The 14,079-nt window shown below is 49.6% G+C and overlaps 5 protein-coding genes across 7 annotated transcripts; 2 read left to right on the top strand and 3 right to left on the bottom strand.

Annotated features, from left to right (window-relative positions):
* Nucleotides 1-88: 88 nt before the first annotated feature.
* On the top strand, nucleotides 89-1,148 carry TERG_06105 (uncharacterized protein; the record flags this gene model as incomplete). Its single annotated transcript, XM_047748549.1, has 2 exons — nucleotides 89-812; nucleotides 938-1,148. Exons 1-2 carry the CDS (start codon nucleotides 487-489, stop codon nucleotides 1,146-1,148), a joined length of 537 nt encoding a protein of 178 aa, XP_047604533.1. The 5' UTR covers nucleotides 89-486.
* Nucleotides 1,149-2,858: 1,710 nt separating this feature from the next.
* On the bottom strand, nucleotides 2,859-6,348 carry TERG_06104 (chaperone DnaJ). Of its 3 annotated transcripts, XM_003233060.2 has the most exons (4): nucleotides 5,714-6,348; nucleotides 5,584-5,653; nucleotides 4,707-5,528; nucleotides 2,859-4,634 (listed from the first exon to the last, which is right to left on the bottom strand). In XM_003233060.2, the coding sequence occupies exons 1-4, from the start codon at nucleotides 5,747-5,749 to the stop codon at nucleotides 4,321-4,323; spliced, it is 1,242 nt and encodes a 413-aa protein (XP_003233108.1). In that variant the 5' UTR covers nucleotides 5,750-6,348; the 3' UTR covers nucleotides 2,859-4,320. The 3 variants fall into 3 exon arrangements, with proteins under 3 accessions (XP_003233108.1, XP_047606790.1, XP_047606791.1); XM_047750100.1 differs by having other exon boundaries at nucleotides 5,584-6,348; XM_047750101.1 differs by having other exon boundaries at nucleotides 2,859-5,528.
* Nucleotides 6,349-6,850: 502 nt separating this feature from the next.
* On the bottom strand, nucleotides 6,851-8,143 carry TERG_06103 (uroporphyrinogen decarboxylase; the record flags this gene model as incomplete). Its single annotated transcript, XM_003233059.1, has 4 exons — nucleotides 6,851-6,924; nucleotides 6,992-7,915; nucleotides 7,981-8,022; nucleotides 8,089-8,143. The coding sequence occupies 4 exons, from the start codon at nucleotides 8,141-8,143 to the stop codon at nucleotides 6,851-6,853; spliced, it is 1,095 nt and encodes a 364-aa protein (XP_003233107.1).
* Nucleotides 8,144-8,368: 225 nt separating this feature from the next.
* TERG_06102 (uncharacterized protein) lies at nucleotides 8,369-10,017 on the bottom strand (the record flags this gene model as incomplete). The annotated part of the gene is made up of 3 exons (XM_003233058.1): nucleotides 8,369-8,780; nucleotides 8,839-9,531; nucleotides 9,590-10,017. 3 exons carry the CDS (start codon nucleotides 10,015-10,017, stop codon nucleotides 8,369-8,371), a joined length of 1,533 nt encoding a protein of 510 aa, XP_003233106.1.
* Nucleotides 10,018-10,998: 981 nt separating this feature from the next.
* On the top strand, nucleotides 10,999-11,488 carry TERG_06101 (60S acidic ribosomal protein P0; the record flags this gene model as incomplete). Its single annotated transcript, XM_003233057.2, has 2 exons — nucleotides 10,999-11,389; nucleotides 11,466-11,488. 2 exons carry the CDS (start codon nucleotides 10,999-11,001, stop codon nucleotides 11,486-11,488), a joined length of 414 nt encoding a protein of 137 aa, XP_003233105.2.
* Between the last annotated feature and the right edge of the window lie 2,591 nt (nucleotides 11,489-14,079).

Here is a 14,079-nt window from a genome sequence, read left to right as displayed (position 1 = left end):
AAAAAAAAAAACGATTCCTGGCGACAGTCGTCATGAAGTGTTCGCTCGAAGTGCAAAATATTTACTCGTGAATTTTCCGAAAACGAGGCGTCAAAAGCATCGATCTGGTCCTCGTATTACACATTTTTGCATTATTTACTTTTTCTTCTTTCGGCTGTCTCCTCGAAGATTGGACGTTAGAAGTCCTTTTTCAAGAAGGATGTTGTGCTGGACGTACTTGTGCGCTTGCATGTAAAAAGAAGGTCAATGCAATATGCTGGCTCATGTTGAGGCCATATCTGCAATGTCAATGTGAACAGATCACGGAAGAAAAGGGGGCGCCGCTATGTGCCTTGCTCTTTCACAAAAATATCGACGAATTGATATTCATTGTGCAGCATATTTGTTTATTGTGTGTTTGGACGATTTGCGCTTCGCCCGAGCAGTCGATCTCCTTGCGGTCTTCCAACGCCCGCAGAGGTCGGGCCTATCGTATTTTGATAAACAATGCCACCCGTCCATGCCTACCATGACCCATTCCAGGCAGATTTACTTAGTACGACAGCAAAGCCACCGACCGCCATGTCCTCTGTGCTGTTTAGTGGCGGGCTGCCCGGAAAGAGCAACATCGACTATCTCCAGGGTGGCTTCGGAACTCCTGCTCCTCGGGGTATTTTGCGTCCTCCGTTCGTCATCTTCCCCAAGCCCTGCTTGCTCTCTCCCGGAGTTAACACAACTTCCATCGTCCACGATATGATCGCCGGCTCGCTATGGAAGCCCAAGCAACTGCCACGGGCAAACCTAAATCTGCCGAAAACTCTATTGCTCTGCCGGTACTGTTTAGGTACGGGAATAGTTACGAGAGTATTTACCAGGCCGCTGCGCTGAGATATGGAAAACACGTACGTAATGAGCTCTCGTTCCTTCAGACAGGGGGGTGCGGCTGACTCCCTGCTAGCAACGATTGCATCGCCCTTCTGATTACAGTTGTACCTCTGTCAGGAATATTTATATATACGTTTGATGCCCCTCAAGCAGATATCGAGAGGGATGTCACACGGCCCAGTCAGTTACCTCCTGAGAGTAAGATATCTCGCAGGCCCTCCGAGGGCGAGGGTGACGCCGCCATATCGGAACACTGTACTTCTCAACATCCTTACTTCCTGTGATTCCTTCAATTGGTCATCTCGTCTCCAGCAGGCTCACCTTGCTTTTTCCACTAAACCCAATCTTGGTTTTGGAGGAGATGTGCAACATCTCTTGGACAGAGAGGATTCATTTTGCTGAGCCGACTCTATTTCAATAATACGGCCTATATTTAGTGATTCCCTCGGGGAAAACTATCCGCCTATCAAAGAGTCGCATCAGCTTGCGTTGTTATGCAGAATTCACGTGCTGGATGGAATTGCTGCATTCATTTTCTCTGGGGAAAGAAGAAAAGTCGCACAGTTGCTTTTTGACTGCTATGTAGCTTGTGGGATTGCTGCTCAAAGGGCCACACGGAAGATACACAGCTTGGAAGCTCGAAAGTTGCTCGCGAAGAAGAAACGACTTCCCATCCCCTTGGCACAAGAACTGTCACTTTCCCCTTTCAACTCTCTTTTGGGACTTGTGCAATAGGCTCATACCGCATGCAGCCAATGTATCTTGTTTGGAGAAGCTTCCTCTTGGCCTCGATAAGCGACCTTGGCTATTCTTTTCCCAGAGGACAACTGACTTGAGGTCCTCTTAGAAATGTCGGTGGAGGAGTCGGGCTTGTCTTGTCGAAGCAAGCCACCGGGAGGCCGCCAGCTATCGCTTACTTGGATGAGCTTGTCTTTCTCTAGGTGCCAGGAGTGTTCTGCCGTCTGGATATTCACCACCAACTACGGAGCACTCTGTAAAACCAGTGGAACTAACCTCGTCTCCTGCCCTGTTTTATCTGCACCTGCAGTCGATGTATATAAACCAGTTCAGCGTTTAGCGTAGAGACTGGGGGAAAGAAGGTGCCGTGCTTCCTATTGGCCGCAGCAACCCATCCATCTCCGAAGAGTTTTGTGGACAGCCTGGCGCATCCCAAAATTATATTTGATCGGCCTCGCCCGCGTGATAAACAGTCCCAGAGCTCGAATACCAACGCAAGCACCAACAGCTCTTTACTCGATGAGGTGCACATATTTGGCGATCGTCATGGTGGTAGGATATTTTCCCGCCTGCTGTTTTTTCTGATGATGTCGCATAGCATGAGGACGAGAAACGGACTGGCAGCGTCTTGGGATCATCCCCTGCCTCATACCCCACGAATTAGACATCCATGTTTAGAATGCCGCCCGACCTTTGGCCTAAACCCTGATATTGACTTAGGCATCTCTGTGCCGCCATATGTTCCTTGGCCCTGAGTTTGTTTTGATTGTTTTCGTTGCTTCTTTGTCTTGACAAGACGACCCGCCCGCTCACGACAACATAGGCACTACCACCTGGGCAGGACACAGGCACATATCGATGAACTCTACAGTCCTTGTCACCCAAATATCCCACGGGTTAAGATACCCCCATAACCTTTTGAATGACGATCAAGCAACGTGCATGAGAAAAACCCGGTCTCTCGTTCCCATAGGCCCAAAATGACGTGAACGCACTAGGAGTATATATTGCAGGTGCCGTTATTCTGAATGACCCAACTTGCCCATGGTAGCGGACATCCGGAAGCTAAGAAGCGAAACACGAGCATGAAGTTAGGCGGGCTTATTATTACAATAATATAATAATGTTCTGTCTACTTTACCCCCTTACCCCACAAGTATATATGTTGTTTTCCGGAGATGTTCCCGCTTGGGTGTAGCTATCACTACCGCAATTAGCGAATTTTGCAAACTCAACGTCCGCCACAACCTCCACGAGAATCTCCACGAGACTCGCAGCCATGTCCTCCTCTCAGACGTAGTGACATGCGCCTTGCGAAAGAATACGCACTCAGTAAGGCTGTCGGTGTGTAGTTGTGATCTCGACGGAGTGTCCTGATCATTTTCCAATCTTAGCACGAGTAGGTAGTCTTGGTGAGGAAAAGCATCAACATTTGACCGGAAGCAGGTAGACGAGCAGGGCCTATGGATCCGTGATTCGTGTTCAGAGCATTCGCTGACCTGATCGACCGGTGAGAAACTCTCCGTTCAATTTACACCTTTGAGATGACCTATCCAACAACCAGGGGTGTATGAGCTCATAGTTGAGATGAGATATATGCTTGGACGTTCATCAATACCCTATTCCATCGACGCTGGTTCAGCCAGCTTCCGTGGTTGTTTATGTATCAGGACTATCATCGGAAACTTGTTCCCTTCATCTGCCACTCGGTATTTCTAATCTCATTCCTTTCAAATCCCACCGGGGGATAGGAATATCAAACGCCTGCTCCTCACTAAGGCGTTCCCCTATGCTGCTTTTTGGCCAAGGGTAGATATAGGTCTTGGGCACCAAACCTATCGGTGTCCCTGCTCGAAACGTTAAGATCTAGGAGGCGTATTCCTTCCCAAGCAGTCGGTAACAATAGCTTTCTGTTCTATTGTACTCATGTCAACCAGACAGGGTGATTCTTCTCCAGCTTAGATTGCGTGTTAACACGCATCTCTATCCTAGGCTGTCTAGCGTTCATTACCATTCCTGTAAGGGACAAACATTAACATAGGTAGTTCACTAGAGTCTTTTCTATAATGAACCATATGCTAGGACCATACGCTGGAATGAATTATATCGGTGTGTTAGATTTGAGGTCGCGGAAGAATTACCAAAGGATTATATGTATAGAATACGCACTTAAACGATATTATGCCAATCGAGCAACCAAGTAGACGGCAACACATATGTGCTGTTCTAACTGGGCATAACATACCGTCTATTCCTCTATCTTCTCCCTGCTACAAACTGTAGATAAGTAGTCTACTACACTGTACTTAGACACAAGAGCACTGGCGACAGACGGCAGACGAAAGACAGGATCAGTAGTAAAAATCATGTAAAAATGGATTCGTTCTATTTCGAGCACACAAACAGAACAAGAATAATAAAAGCACAAAGCAAAAGGGGTTGAATTAGACTTCGATGAGGGCGTGAAAGCAACGAAATAGAAAATGGATCAGGGAAGTCGTCGCAAGAAACATAGAACAGGGAGAGAAATAGGAAGTAAAAAATAATAATTCGCCGATCGAATGCATGAAATTATAAGTTTCCCGACCACCGACCACATTTGATATCTCTTTTTTTGTTTCTCAGTTCGTTATCATTCAACGCATCACCGCACACTTCACCATCACGCCTCATGACACCACCAAGCATGGGCATCGCCTAGAATTTCATTCGTTCGGCTTACTGGGATGCGCACTGCATTCTCTCCGCACCAGGCGGTATGCCGTCGTCTTCGTCGTCGTCTCCTCTGGCCGCTCCTTGGGCCCTGGCCTGGCCGCCGTTGCTGTCGACATTCTCCAAGACAAAGTCTTCTACCATGCTGTCTGGTGGTGGCATTTCCTGGGTCAAACGTGGTGGTAGAACTTTCTCAAGTAGCTCGAGATTCTGTAGCTGGTCCTTCTCTGGGAACTGGACGTTAAATTGGATATAGAGGTTTCCGAAGTCATGATGGCGGTAGGACGGCATTCCTTGGCCTGGAATCACTTTGATTTGACCTGTTGACGGGAACAAGACAGGTTAGTATTAGATGGTAGGAAGGAACATATTATAATAGGAACAGGACATACCTGGTGTAATTGGTTCGCCTGGAGCAATGGTCACACTGAGCCATCGTTCATCAAGATGTTCAATGTTAATAGTACCACCAGCCAGTGCAGTGAGAAGGTCAATATTAGCCTGGTAGAACAAGTCATCATCCTTGCGCTGGAATCGGGGGTGTGGCTTCTGTTCGATTTCAAATTGAACATCTCCGGGCAAGGCATCTGGCATCTGGTCACCCTCTCCACGGAAGTCGATCTTGTGGCCGGTCTTGACACCTCTGTCAACGTGTACATGTAGAACCTTTCGCTCGAGGACAGTTTTCTTTCCGAGGCAGCGCTTGCAGCGGTCGCGGTCCCGGATAGTTTCACCTTCACCACCACACTCCTGGCAAACAGTTTGGAAGCGCTGGATCATAGGGCCCATCTGGCGCATCATGGTGCGCATACCGGTTCCGTTGCAGGGTCCGCAAGTCTTGACGGCACCCTCCTTACCACCGCGTCCATCACACTGGGAGCAGATAGCGGACTTCTGAAGAGCGAGTTTGCTGACTTTTCCGCGGTAGATGTCTTCGAGGCTAACTTTATGCACATGGTGAATTGTGCGCGCCTTCTTGGGTCCAGTTTCACGCATTCCACCGCCAAACATACCGCCGAAAGCCCCGCCGCCGCCGCCGAAGAATTGGGCAAAGAGGTCTTCAGCATTCATGCCACCGCCACCTCCTCCTTGTTCAAGGCCTTCTTCACCGTACTGGTCATAGAGGGCACGTTTTTGGGGATCTGAAAGGATTTCATAGGCGTGGGAGAGATCCTTGAACTTTTCCGCAGCATCAGGGTTGTGCGCATTTTTATCTAACCAAGTCTGTTAGCGCAAACATAAGCCCGGCAAAAGAGGATAGATACATACCTGGGTGATGCTTCAAGGCGCCTTTCTTGTAGGCGGTCTTGAGCTCTGCTTCTGTCGCTGTTGGAGCAACCTAGAGAGGTCAGTTTTGCTGTTCTTGAGTAAAGATTATTGTTGACGTATGGTGGCATACCCCCAGGGTGTCATAGTATTTGGTTTCTTTCACCATATTGACTCGCTGAAGAGTCTACTGAGATGGAGAAAGACGGAGAAGGTAATAAATATGTGGATTGAGAGGGGTAGTCGAATTCCTACGCGGTAGGCTAGGAGCGAGGCTGTTGCTTCTCTAGGGGGTCTGACGATGGGAGTTGTGATGAAGCGAGACAGCTAGACCAGCAAGGAGGTTGTATGGTGACTCCGAATAGAAAAAACCCAGGAGTTGAAGGGTCGAAAAAAAAGGGACGGGTGAGGGTGGAAGGTATATTAAACCGATGGATTTATTGACGCCGACGCTGAAGCTGATGAACGTCGGCAGGGGAAAAAAAAAAAGTCAGAGAGGATGCGAGGCCCGCGGTGGGTCAAGTGTTCCGTTGGTAACTACCAGTTCAGCCACAGTACTTTTTTCAAGATTGGAAGAGACTGCAGCAAAGAATATCTCAGGAAATACAAGGGATGAAGGAGCGCTTTCTTTCAGGATAGGCTCGTCGAAGCTGTCTCTCCCGTGAGTGCGGGTTTCGCAGCTATATTCTTGTTAGCAATGTCAGGAGAAGAGGAGGGAGTGCGCCGAAATATGATGATCAAGTAGCTTACCGTACCATACCCAACGCCCCTGCTAGGCATGTGGCGTTGCGGTTCTGGAGGCTTCCACGGCTCTCCAGCGCTTTCTCTGCCCTTCCACGACCTGACTCAGCAGCGCCGAAAGCGACCAGGCAGAAGCAGCACTTGAAAGCCGCCGCGAATTGAGGCTTGAAAGAGATTCAGAGGACGACAGAGATGAAGAAAAGAAGAAGAAAACAAAGTGAGGTTCAAATTGCCAAAAAAAGAAGAAAACGAAGCGAAAGTCACGCGCGCTTAAGTAAGATAAAATAGGCTTGGCGTTTTCCCGAATGGGAAGGGGGAGGGGGTTTGGCAGAATCTGTGTATACACCGAGGCAAGAGTCTACAGTAGGGACGTGTTTTGGTGGGTGGATAACTCCCCCTGAAGTGCGTGCAGTCTAGAGGGAGAAGCTGGGCCATATCATATGGTTGGAGGCTCGTGGAGTTCGTATTTATTTTAGACAGGCCATGGTATGTATACAAACTGATAACGCCTTACTTAATATTTAATCGCTTAAGCAGCGGTTAGTCGATGTATCTCCTCAAAGTAGAATTTCAAATCATCCGGCTTGACAAAGGGTGTGACTCCTGTAGGTAACCATTAGTACTAGTCAGGGCGGAAAGGAGAGGGCGGATGGATATACGCAGTACATACCGTGTCCCAGATTGGCAATCCAACCCTGCTTCCCGCCTCCGAAACCCTTCACCATCTCCTCTACGACAGCCGTTATTCCTTCCCTTGCACCATACAGGCATCCCGGGTCCGCGTTGCCCTGAAGAACCACTCTTCCATTCGCAACCGCTCGTGCCTTGGCGGCATCATGCTGCCAATCCAGTCCCACGACATTATATCCAGACTCACATAGTTCGTCCAACGCATACCAAGCTCCCTTTGCAAAAACAGTCATGGGTACAGCTTCCAGGCCCATCTCTTGCAGCCTTTTGGGCAGATTGGCGGAGACAAATCGTAGGTATGGGAGCGAAAACTCAGCAAAGGACCGTGGACTAAGTTCTCCAGCCCACGAGTCAAATACTTGAATCATTTGAGCTCCAGCCTTGACCTGCTGCGCGAGATGCTCAACACACACTTCCGAGATCTTCTGCAGCAGATTCTTCGACGCGTCGGGGTACTTGTATATCCATGTCTTGATGGCTGCAAACATCTTGCTTCCGCCTCCTTCAACCATGTAGCATAACAGCGTCCATGGGGCACCGGTGAATCCGATAAGGGGTACCCGGCCTTCTAGCTTCTGCCTTGTAAGAGTAATAGCTTTATAAACGTAGTCCAATTCCTTCGTTACGTCAACCGTTCGGCTCAGGACCTGTGTGTACTGCTCGTCCTCAGGTGTCCGTAGCGGAGATGGGAATGAGGGACCCTTCTTATCAATCATCTCGACTTCCATGCCCATTGCTTGGGGAATGACGAGGATATCAGAGAAGATGATGGCGGCATCGATGAGCCCTGCATAGCGCTCAATGGGCTGCAGGGTCAATGTTGATGCAACTTCTGGCGAGCGGCAGCACTCGAAGAAATCTCTGTTTCCTTTGGCCTCATGATATTCGGGTAGGTAACGGCCAGCTAAGGGAGAACGTTAGAGCTGGTCAGATATGTAGACGCCTGTTAGAATTGTAGATAGTTCGCACCCTGTCTCATAATCCATATTGGCGGCCGCTCGACGGTTTGGCCTACAGAGGGGTAAGCAGTTGTTCTATGGGGTCAATGGCGGGGTAGTGGTGTATTTAATGGCTTACCTCGAGCTGCCCGGAGTAGGAGATCGTTCTTCAAAGGTGCGAATTGATTAGCCATGGCTGGTTGATGGGGTGAATAATGTGATAGAGTTGGTGATGTTGAGGGGTGGAAGCTGTAAAATATCCCCAAAGTCAATATCGAGTTAAGCTACAAAGTTGTCCGGAAATGACGGAACATTTCCTACGCATTACCGAGACCAACCCGCCTGCAAAATGACTTCAGCTGTAAAAAGGGTATCAAATGCTATTGATCGAATCTATCAGCTATGCTATATATCTATGGCTATCTTTCTTCTTCCTCACCCCGCACGCTTTTGCGGAGGTTTCCCGTATAATACAGTGACTCCCCCAGGTGCTTCAACTGCTTCTGTCTCTCTTTTTCATCTCCGGGAAGATCAAAGCTGAAAGATGAACAGGCGTTTATTTTTCTTAAAGCGGGAGGGTGAGACTCCTCCAACCTAAGGCTTCCAGAATCTACAGTGGCCGTAAACTGCTGTAAAGACGTGCCTGGTGATGCACTTCTGGATCTTTGCTGGGTGGTTGATCCTGGTTCATGGACATGATCTGACGATACTATGATAGTACCCTTATCATTTAGGTTAGTAATATCGAGAACATTTCCTGATGCATTAATCGCTGGAAGTGGCTCTAGAATGTTATCAGATTTGACGCTGAATGAAATTATTTCTTGCGATCTGGATATATGTTAGTTCAAGGACGATCGTTTGTATAGATAAGAGTGTCTAAACTCACCCTTCAATGGAAACAAAAATGGCTCCCTTAGCAAGCTGGTATAAATCTGGATCACCCTTGAAGGATACTGCCCGAATACCGGTTACCGCAATAGTCGCTGGGCTGTTCTGGCTTGTCAGCTGTAAAGGTATTCTCTGCAGTACGCTGCCCTCTCGCCAGTTCCAGACAATGATATAAGAATCTCCTCCGCCAGAAATCAGAAATTCCGGAGACCAACAGGGGATGCACAGTTTGCTAATGAAGGATGTGTGGCCCTGGCAATAGCCGTGAATTATATGCGCTTGCGGCAGTCCTCTGGAGACACGAATGTGCTCATCGCGGTCCGCGGATAGAATATAGCTCCGTGATTCTGCTGGAAGCGATACGGATGCCAGGTCAGTCAACATGGACACATGACCAAGCAGTAGCTTGAGTTCGAATGAAGGACCGACTTTCTCACGCTTGACGACTTGCGAGCGCAGTTGTTGTTGTAGAGAGTAGAGGTTTTTCTTCGTGTGGACTGTGAGGGGGTTGGCGGAGGGCTTGAATGCTTTGGGTTCTTCTGCTGGGGTAGGGGTTGTTGCGGCGGCGGGTGGTTTTGCGTTTTCATCAAGGAGGAGGGGAAGAGAGTAGACATCTCCGAACTTGTCACCGCAGAGAATCACGGAGTCGTTCTGCGCCAGCGCAAGTGCGCAGGGTCGTTTGGGCATGCCTCTGCGGTAGAAGTTAGATTTATCTTGTATGCGAAAATGTAGAGAAAACGCTGACTGACCGTTCGCTTTGCTGTTTCAATGTTCCGTCAAGGCCTATTGCAAACACCCGTAGACACTTGTCTTCAGCAGTAACTGCGATGACATGTTCACCTGATGGCGTACATAGGAGCAGCGGTATGGTAGTCCATGTAGTAGAGGCCTTTTGAGCGTTGGTATCATCCTTGGTTGCGCTTGAGGCAGGTGAGAGCTTGCGTTTCTTCTCCGGCGGCGGCGTCCCCGCCCGGTCTGGGGTGGACTCGTTCTTCGTCAATGGCTGGTTTTCTCCAGGCAGGGAGTGTTGATCAGCGGTTGGAGCAGGCCAAACGTCTAATTGGGCACCATCATGGGCATCGAATGTATATAGATTCGGTCCGGCCGCGGCGACGAAGATGTCGCGCTGAGCCCGCTGCAGCTGAGCTATCCGCTGTATTGGCTGGCGAAGGGCCATTCCGGCGGCGCTTACCTGGTGATACAAACAGGTCAGCACCAGCGAAAAGTGTCTAAAAACAGATAGTTAGCAGACAGATACCTAGCTATATCTTCAATGGACCAGCAGCACATACTTGTTTGTATATAAGTTGATGCCTGTTTAATTTGGCCTCTTTCGTCGTCTTTTTTACTTCTAGATTTTAAGGTTATGCATACCACGTGACCCACTAGCGAGCCACAAGAAGAAGAAAAATCACAAAAAGCGAAAAAGGTCAAAAAGCGAAATAGAAGAAACACCGCAAAAAACTTCCCAACCACAACCAACAACAACATCGACAACAACCCAATTTGCCCTTAAATATCCTCTCTTCAGATATCATAAGAAGACATGGGGGGCAAATCCGAAGCCAAGGCTGCTTACTTCGATAAGCTCAAGAGCCTTCTCGACGAGTACCAATCAATTTTCATCGTCAACGTCGACAATGTCAGCTCGCAGCAGATGCACGAGATCCGTCTCGCTCTGCGGGGACAGGGCGTCGTGTTGATGGGAAAGAACACCATGGTAAGGCTGCCGCGGCTGAGGGGGAATTGACGAGGCGGGAGTGCTAACTGGAGCAGGTCCGTCGAGCTTTGAAGGGCTTCATTAGTGAAAACCCAGAGTATGAACGCCTGTTGCCGTTTGTCAAGGGTAAGACCAATTGATGGATATATATGTTAGATATATAAGAAAGAGTTGACTAACAGGGTGTAGGCAACGTCGGCTTCATCTTCACGAACGGCGACTTGAAGGAGATCCGTGAAAGATCATTTCCAACCGAGTTGCTGCTCCTGCTCGTGCTGGTGCTATGCCCCGGCACACAGGCATGAGCCGGCAAGACTTCTTTCTCCAGGCTCTCGTGTCCCCACCAAGATTGCCCGTGGAACTATTGAAATCACGACCGGACTGCGTCTCGTCGAGGCTAAGACCAAGGTCGGCCCATCCGAGGCAACACTTCTGAACATGCTGAATATCTCTCCCTTCACATACGGTATGACTGTCGCTCAGATCTACGATGCTGGGCAGACGTTTGACTCGAGCGTGCTGGACATTGAGGAGGATCATCTACTTAGTGTATTCCAGAGTGCAGTCAATAACATTGCCTGTGTCTCCTTGGCTGCCAACTTCCCCACCATGCCCAGTGTCATCCACTCTCTCATCAACGCTTATAAGAAGTGTGTTGCCATTGGTATTGAGACGGAGTACAGCTGGGAGTCTATTGAGGAGCTCAAGGACCGTATTGCCAACCCTGACGCCTATGTCAGCACTGGTCCTGCTGTGACCGAGGCCAAGGAAGACAAACCTAAGGAGGAGGCCAAGGTCGAAGAGGAAGAAGAAGAAAGTGACGAGGGTGGTGAGTATTCAATCTATTTCCCCTTTTGTTTCTATGGTTAAAAGGGGTATGCTAACCAGACTAACACAACAAACAGGATTCGGTGACTTGTTCGGTTAAACTGCTGTGTAGATAATCTATCTATCAACCACTAGCCTGAATGCACCAAAGCGCAAGCTTCTCGCTTCTCCCAGCACTAACTATCCGCTCAAGCATCCCTTTTAACCTCTTTTTCTTCTATTTTCTTTTTAACCCATCTTGCTACTTGGCCAATTCCTTTTAAGCTGCCGAACCCTAACTAGCGTCCCCGCTCCCGCAGCCCCTTCAATCAAACGGTAAGCCTATCCATCTTTCTCTTTTTATTCTTTGCTCTCTTGCTACATCTTCCCTACTGTCCCGGCGAAGGATTATTCATTTTTAACCCTGAGAATTGGGCCCATCTGGGTTCTCGTTGAAGATCACAAACGCAACAACACTCTAATTTTTTCATGACGCCTTACTTTACTCTATCGGATCTCCTGTCTTTTCTGCCTGTCAAAAAGAAGTGACGTGCTGACTGGGAGCCAGATATATAGATTTGCAGGTACCTTGTTCGGCCACTGTAAACGACCTGAACCATGCTCTGTAGGAAGAAAGTATACCCGCTAGACCGTCCCAACCGGCCATTTAAACTCATCCTTTGCTCCGGGGGTAAGTATCCATACTTGTAAACTATGTGTCAAGAAGAGAGAAAAAGAAGGAGAGATAAGAAGAGAGGGAGACTTTCTTGACATCTTATCCATGTAGGCATCTATTAATACTCCCCATGTCCCATGTCTATATATACCAACCTTAACCCCGCAAAATCGTAATTCAGGAGTAACGGAGTACGGAGGACGCTGAAGAAGTTGAACAGTCCATCAAAGAGAGCGTCTATACAGATGGCAGAGAGAGAGAGAGGGGGGAGGGAAAAAAGGGAGAAAAGAAGAAAAGTAACGCCCTGCCGATCGAGTCCAGCCCATCATCGAGCACAAGAGCTGTGGCGGGCGGTTCCTGAGCTAGTTGGAGCCCAACTGAACTGAGCCTGCTCACTAACAGCTCTGTCAGCGAGGGCGACTGCGACTACTTCATGCCATGCCGTCCTTGTCCTGTTTCATGTTTCATCTGCGCATCCCTCAGCTGCAGTCAGAGCGCAGGCCGACAGCGGAGAGCACTCAGCAGGAAGAGTACTTAAGTGCTTAGTGTAATATCAATCAGGAAGAGAGCCAGAGAGAGAGATAAAAGGGCGGGCCCTCGGCTGGAGAAACTGGCGATCGACTCGAGGCGGCTCGTGTGGATGGAGTCGAGGATGCATGTTCTCCTATAGCGCGGGCAGGTTATAGAAATACGACGCCGTTGGCAGACACACACACACACACACACACACACACAACGAGACGAGACAAAAAGGAGGCGAAGCCAAAGACGAGCAAGCAGGCTGGATCAATCGGCTGTGGGCTGGCTAAGGACGCCTTCCGCGGTGATCAACTCGGGTTCGCCGTCTGCTCTAGTCAGTCTGCTGGCGGCCGTGAGTCAGTCGTTAGTCAGGTTGGTCGAGCCGTGTTGGTGCAGTGCAAGCGCTGGCCATCCTCGTCCTGAGTTTGTCCATCGCCTTCTTCCTGGTCGCTTCCTGGTCGCTTCCCTGGTCTTCTTCTGCCCTTCCAGAAGGCCACGCAAGATCTCATTGACTGGCCGAGATGCGAGAACGGGGTCCCAGGGAAGGGGGAATACGAGGCCGCGACAGGGAAACGTCCATGTTGGCAGCGACATCTCATGCTCGCCAGACTTCCTCTCTTCTTCTCTTTCGTCTTTCGTCTTCTTCTTCTCTTTTGTCCTTCTCGTCCTCCTTTTTCGACGTCTTCAAAGCGACTCTTTATATAGTCTTGGTCGGTGCACGTAACGCTGTCGTAAGAGACCGTAATAAACCCCTGTCTCTGCGTGTATCTTCGGTAAAACCAAAACATCCTCGGCCCTTCCAGAAGCCTTCGACGGGTTCGGTTGAGCTTTTTTTTCCTTTTCTGGTCTTGGCGAGGAAGAAGGCAAAAAGTTGATAGACGAGAAGAAGAGAAGTTGAAAAGAAGAAGAAGAAGAAGAAGAAGAAGAAGAAGAAGAAGAAGAAGAAGAAGAGAAGTTGAAAGAAGACAAGTCCTGGTCTAGTCTTGTGCTTGTTCGTGCTTGAGCTGCTCGGGCGCTTCTCTCCTGCTGCCCTCGCCTTCGCACTTCGCTTCCTCACAAAGAACAGCCAGACGGCCTTCCTCGACCTTCCTCGACTCCTCGACTCCCTCGACTCCCTCAATCTCGCCCTGCTGCCTCGCTGTCCTTGGTTGCCCGGCAGAAAGACCTGAGAGAGGGGACGGGATATCCAGCGGCACCCACGACGACCACTTGACTACTTAAGCGCCGTCTTGTTCAACCTGTTCGAGTCCAGCCTTGGTTGCGAGCGCCGGCGAAAGGACCCCCCCCCCCCCCCCTCCCCACCAGTTGGTGATCGGTTCAGCAGGGACAGACACTCGTCCAGGCAGGCCGTCCCAGTCGCGAGCGGGAGACGAAGAAGCAGCCGGCGTCGTCAAAGCCGGACAGGGTCGCCCGAGGCGGAGGCTCGACGTGGGTTGCCGAAGAAGAAGACGAAGAAGAAGACGAAGAAGCGGCCGGACGAGCAGCCCAGCAGCCAGCAGCCAGCAGCCAGCAGCCAG

The sequence above is a fragment of the Trichophyton rubrum genome (assembly GCF_000151425.1).
Source record: "Trichophyton rubrum CBS 118892 genomic scaffold supercont2.7, whole genome shotgun sequence".
Classification (NCBI taxonomy): Eukaryota; Fungi; Ascomycota; class Eurotiomycetes; order Onygenales; family Arthrodermataceae; genus Trichophyton; species Trichophyton rubrum.
Note: the sequence above shows the minus strand (reverse complement) of the source record. Positions and strands in the feature narration are given on the sequence as shown.

Excerpts from the sequence above, each read along its gene's own strand:
- TERG_06104 (XM_003233060.2), bottom strand. The coding sequence starts at position 5,749 with ATGGTGAAAGAAACCAAATACTATGACACCCTGGGG. Across the intron at positions 5,529-5,583 it reads CGCCTTGAAGCATCACCCAG|ATAAAAATGCGCACAACCCT; the intron begins GTATGTATCTAT and ends AGACTTGGTTAG. Across the intron at positions 4,635-4,706 it reads AGGCGAACCAATTACACCAG|GTCAAATCAAAGTGATTCCA; the intron begins GTATGTCCTGTT and ends TCCCGTCAACAG.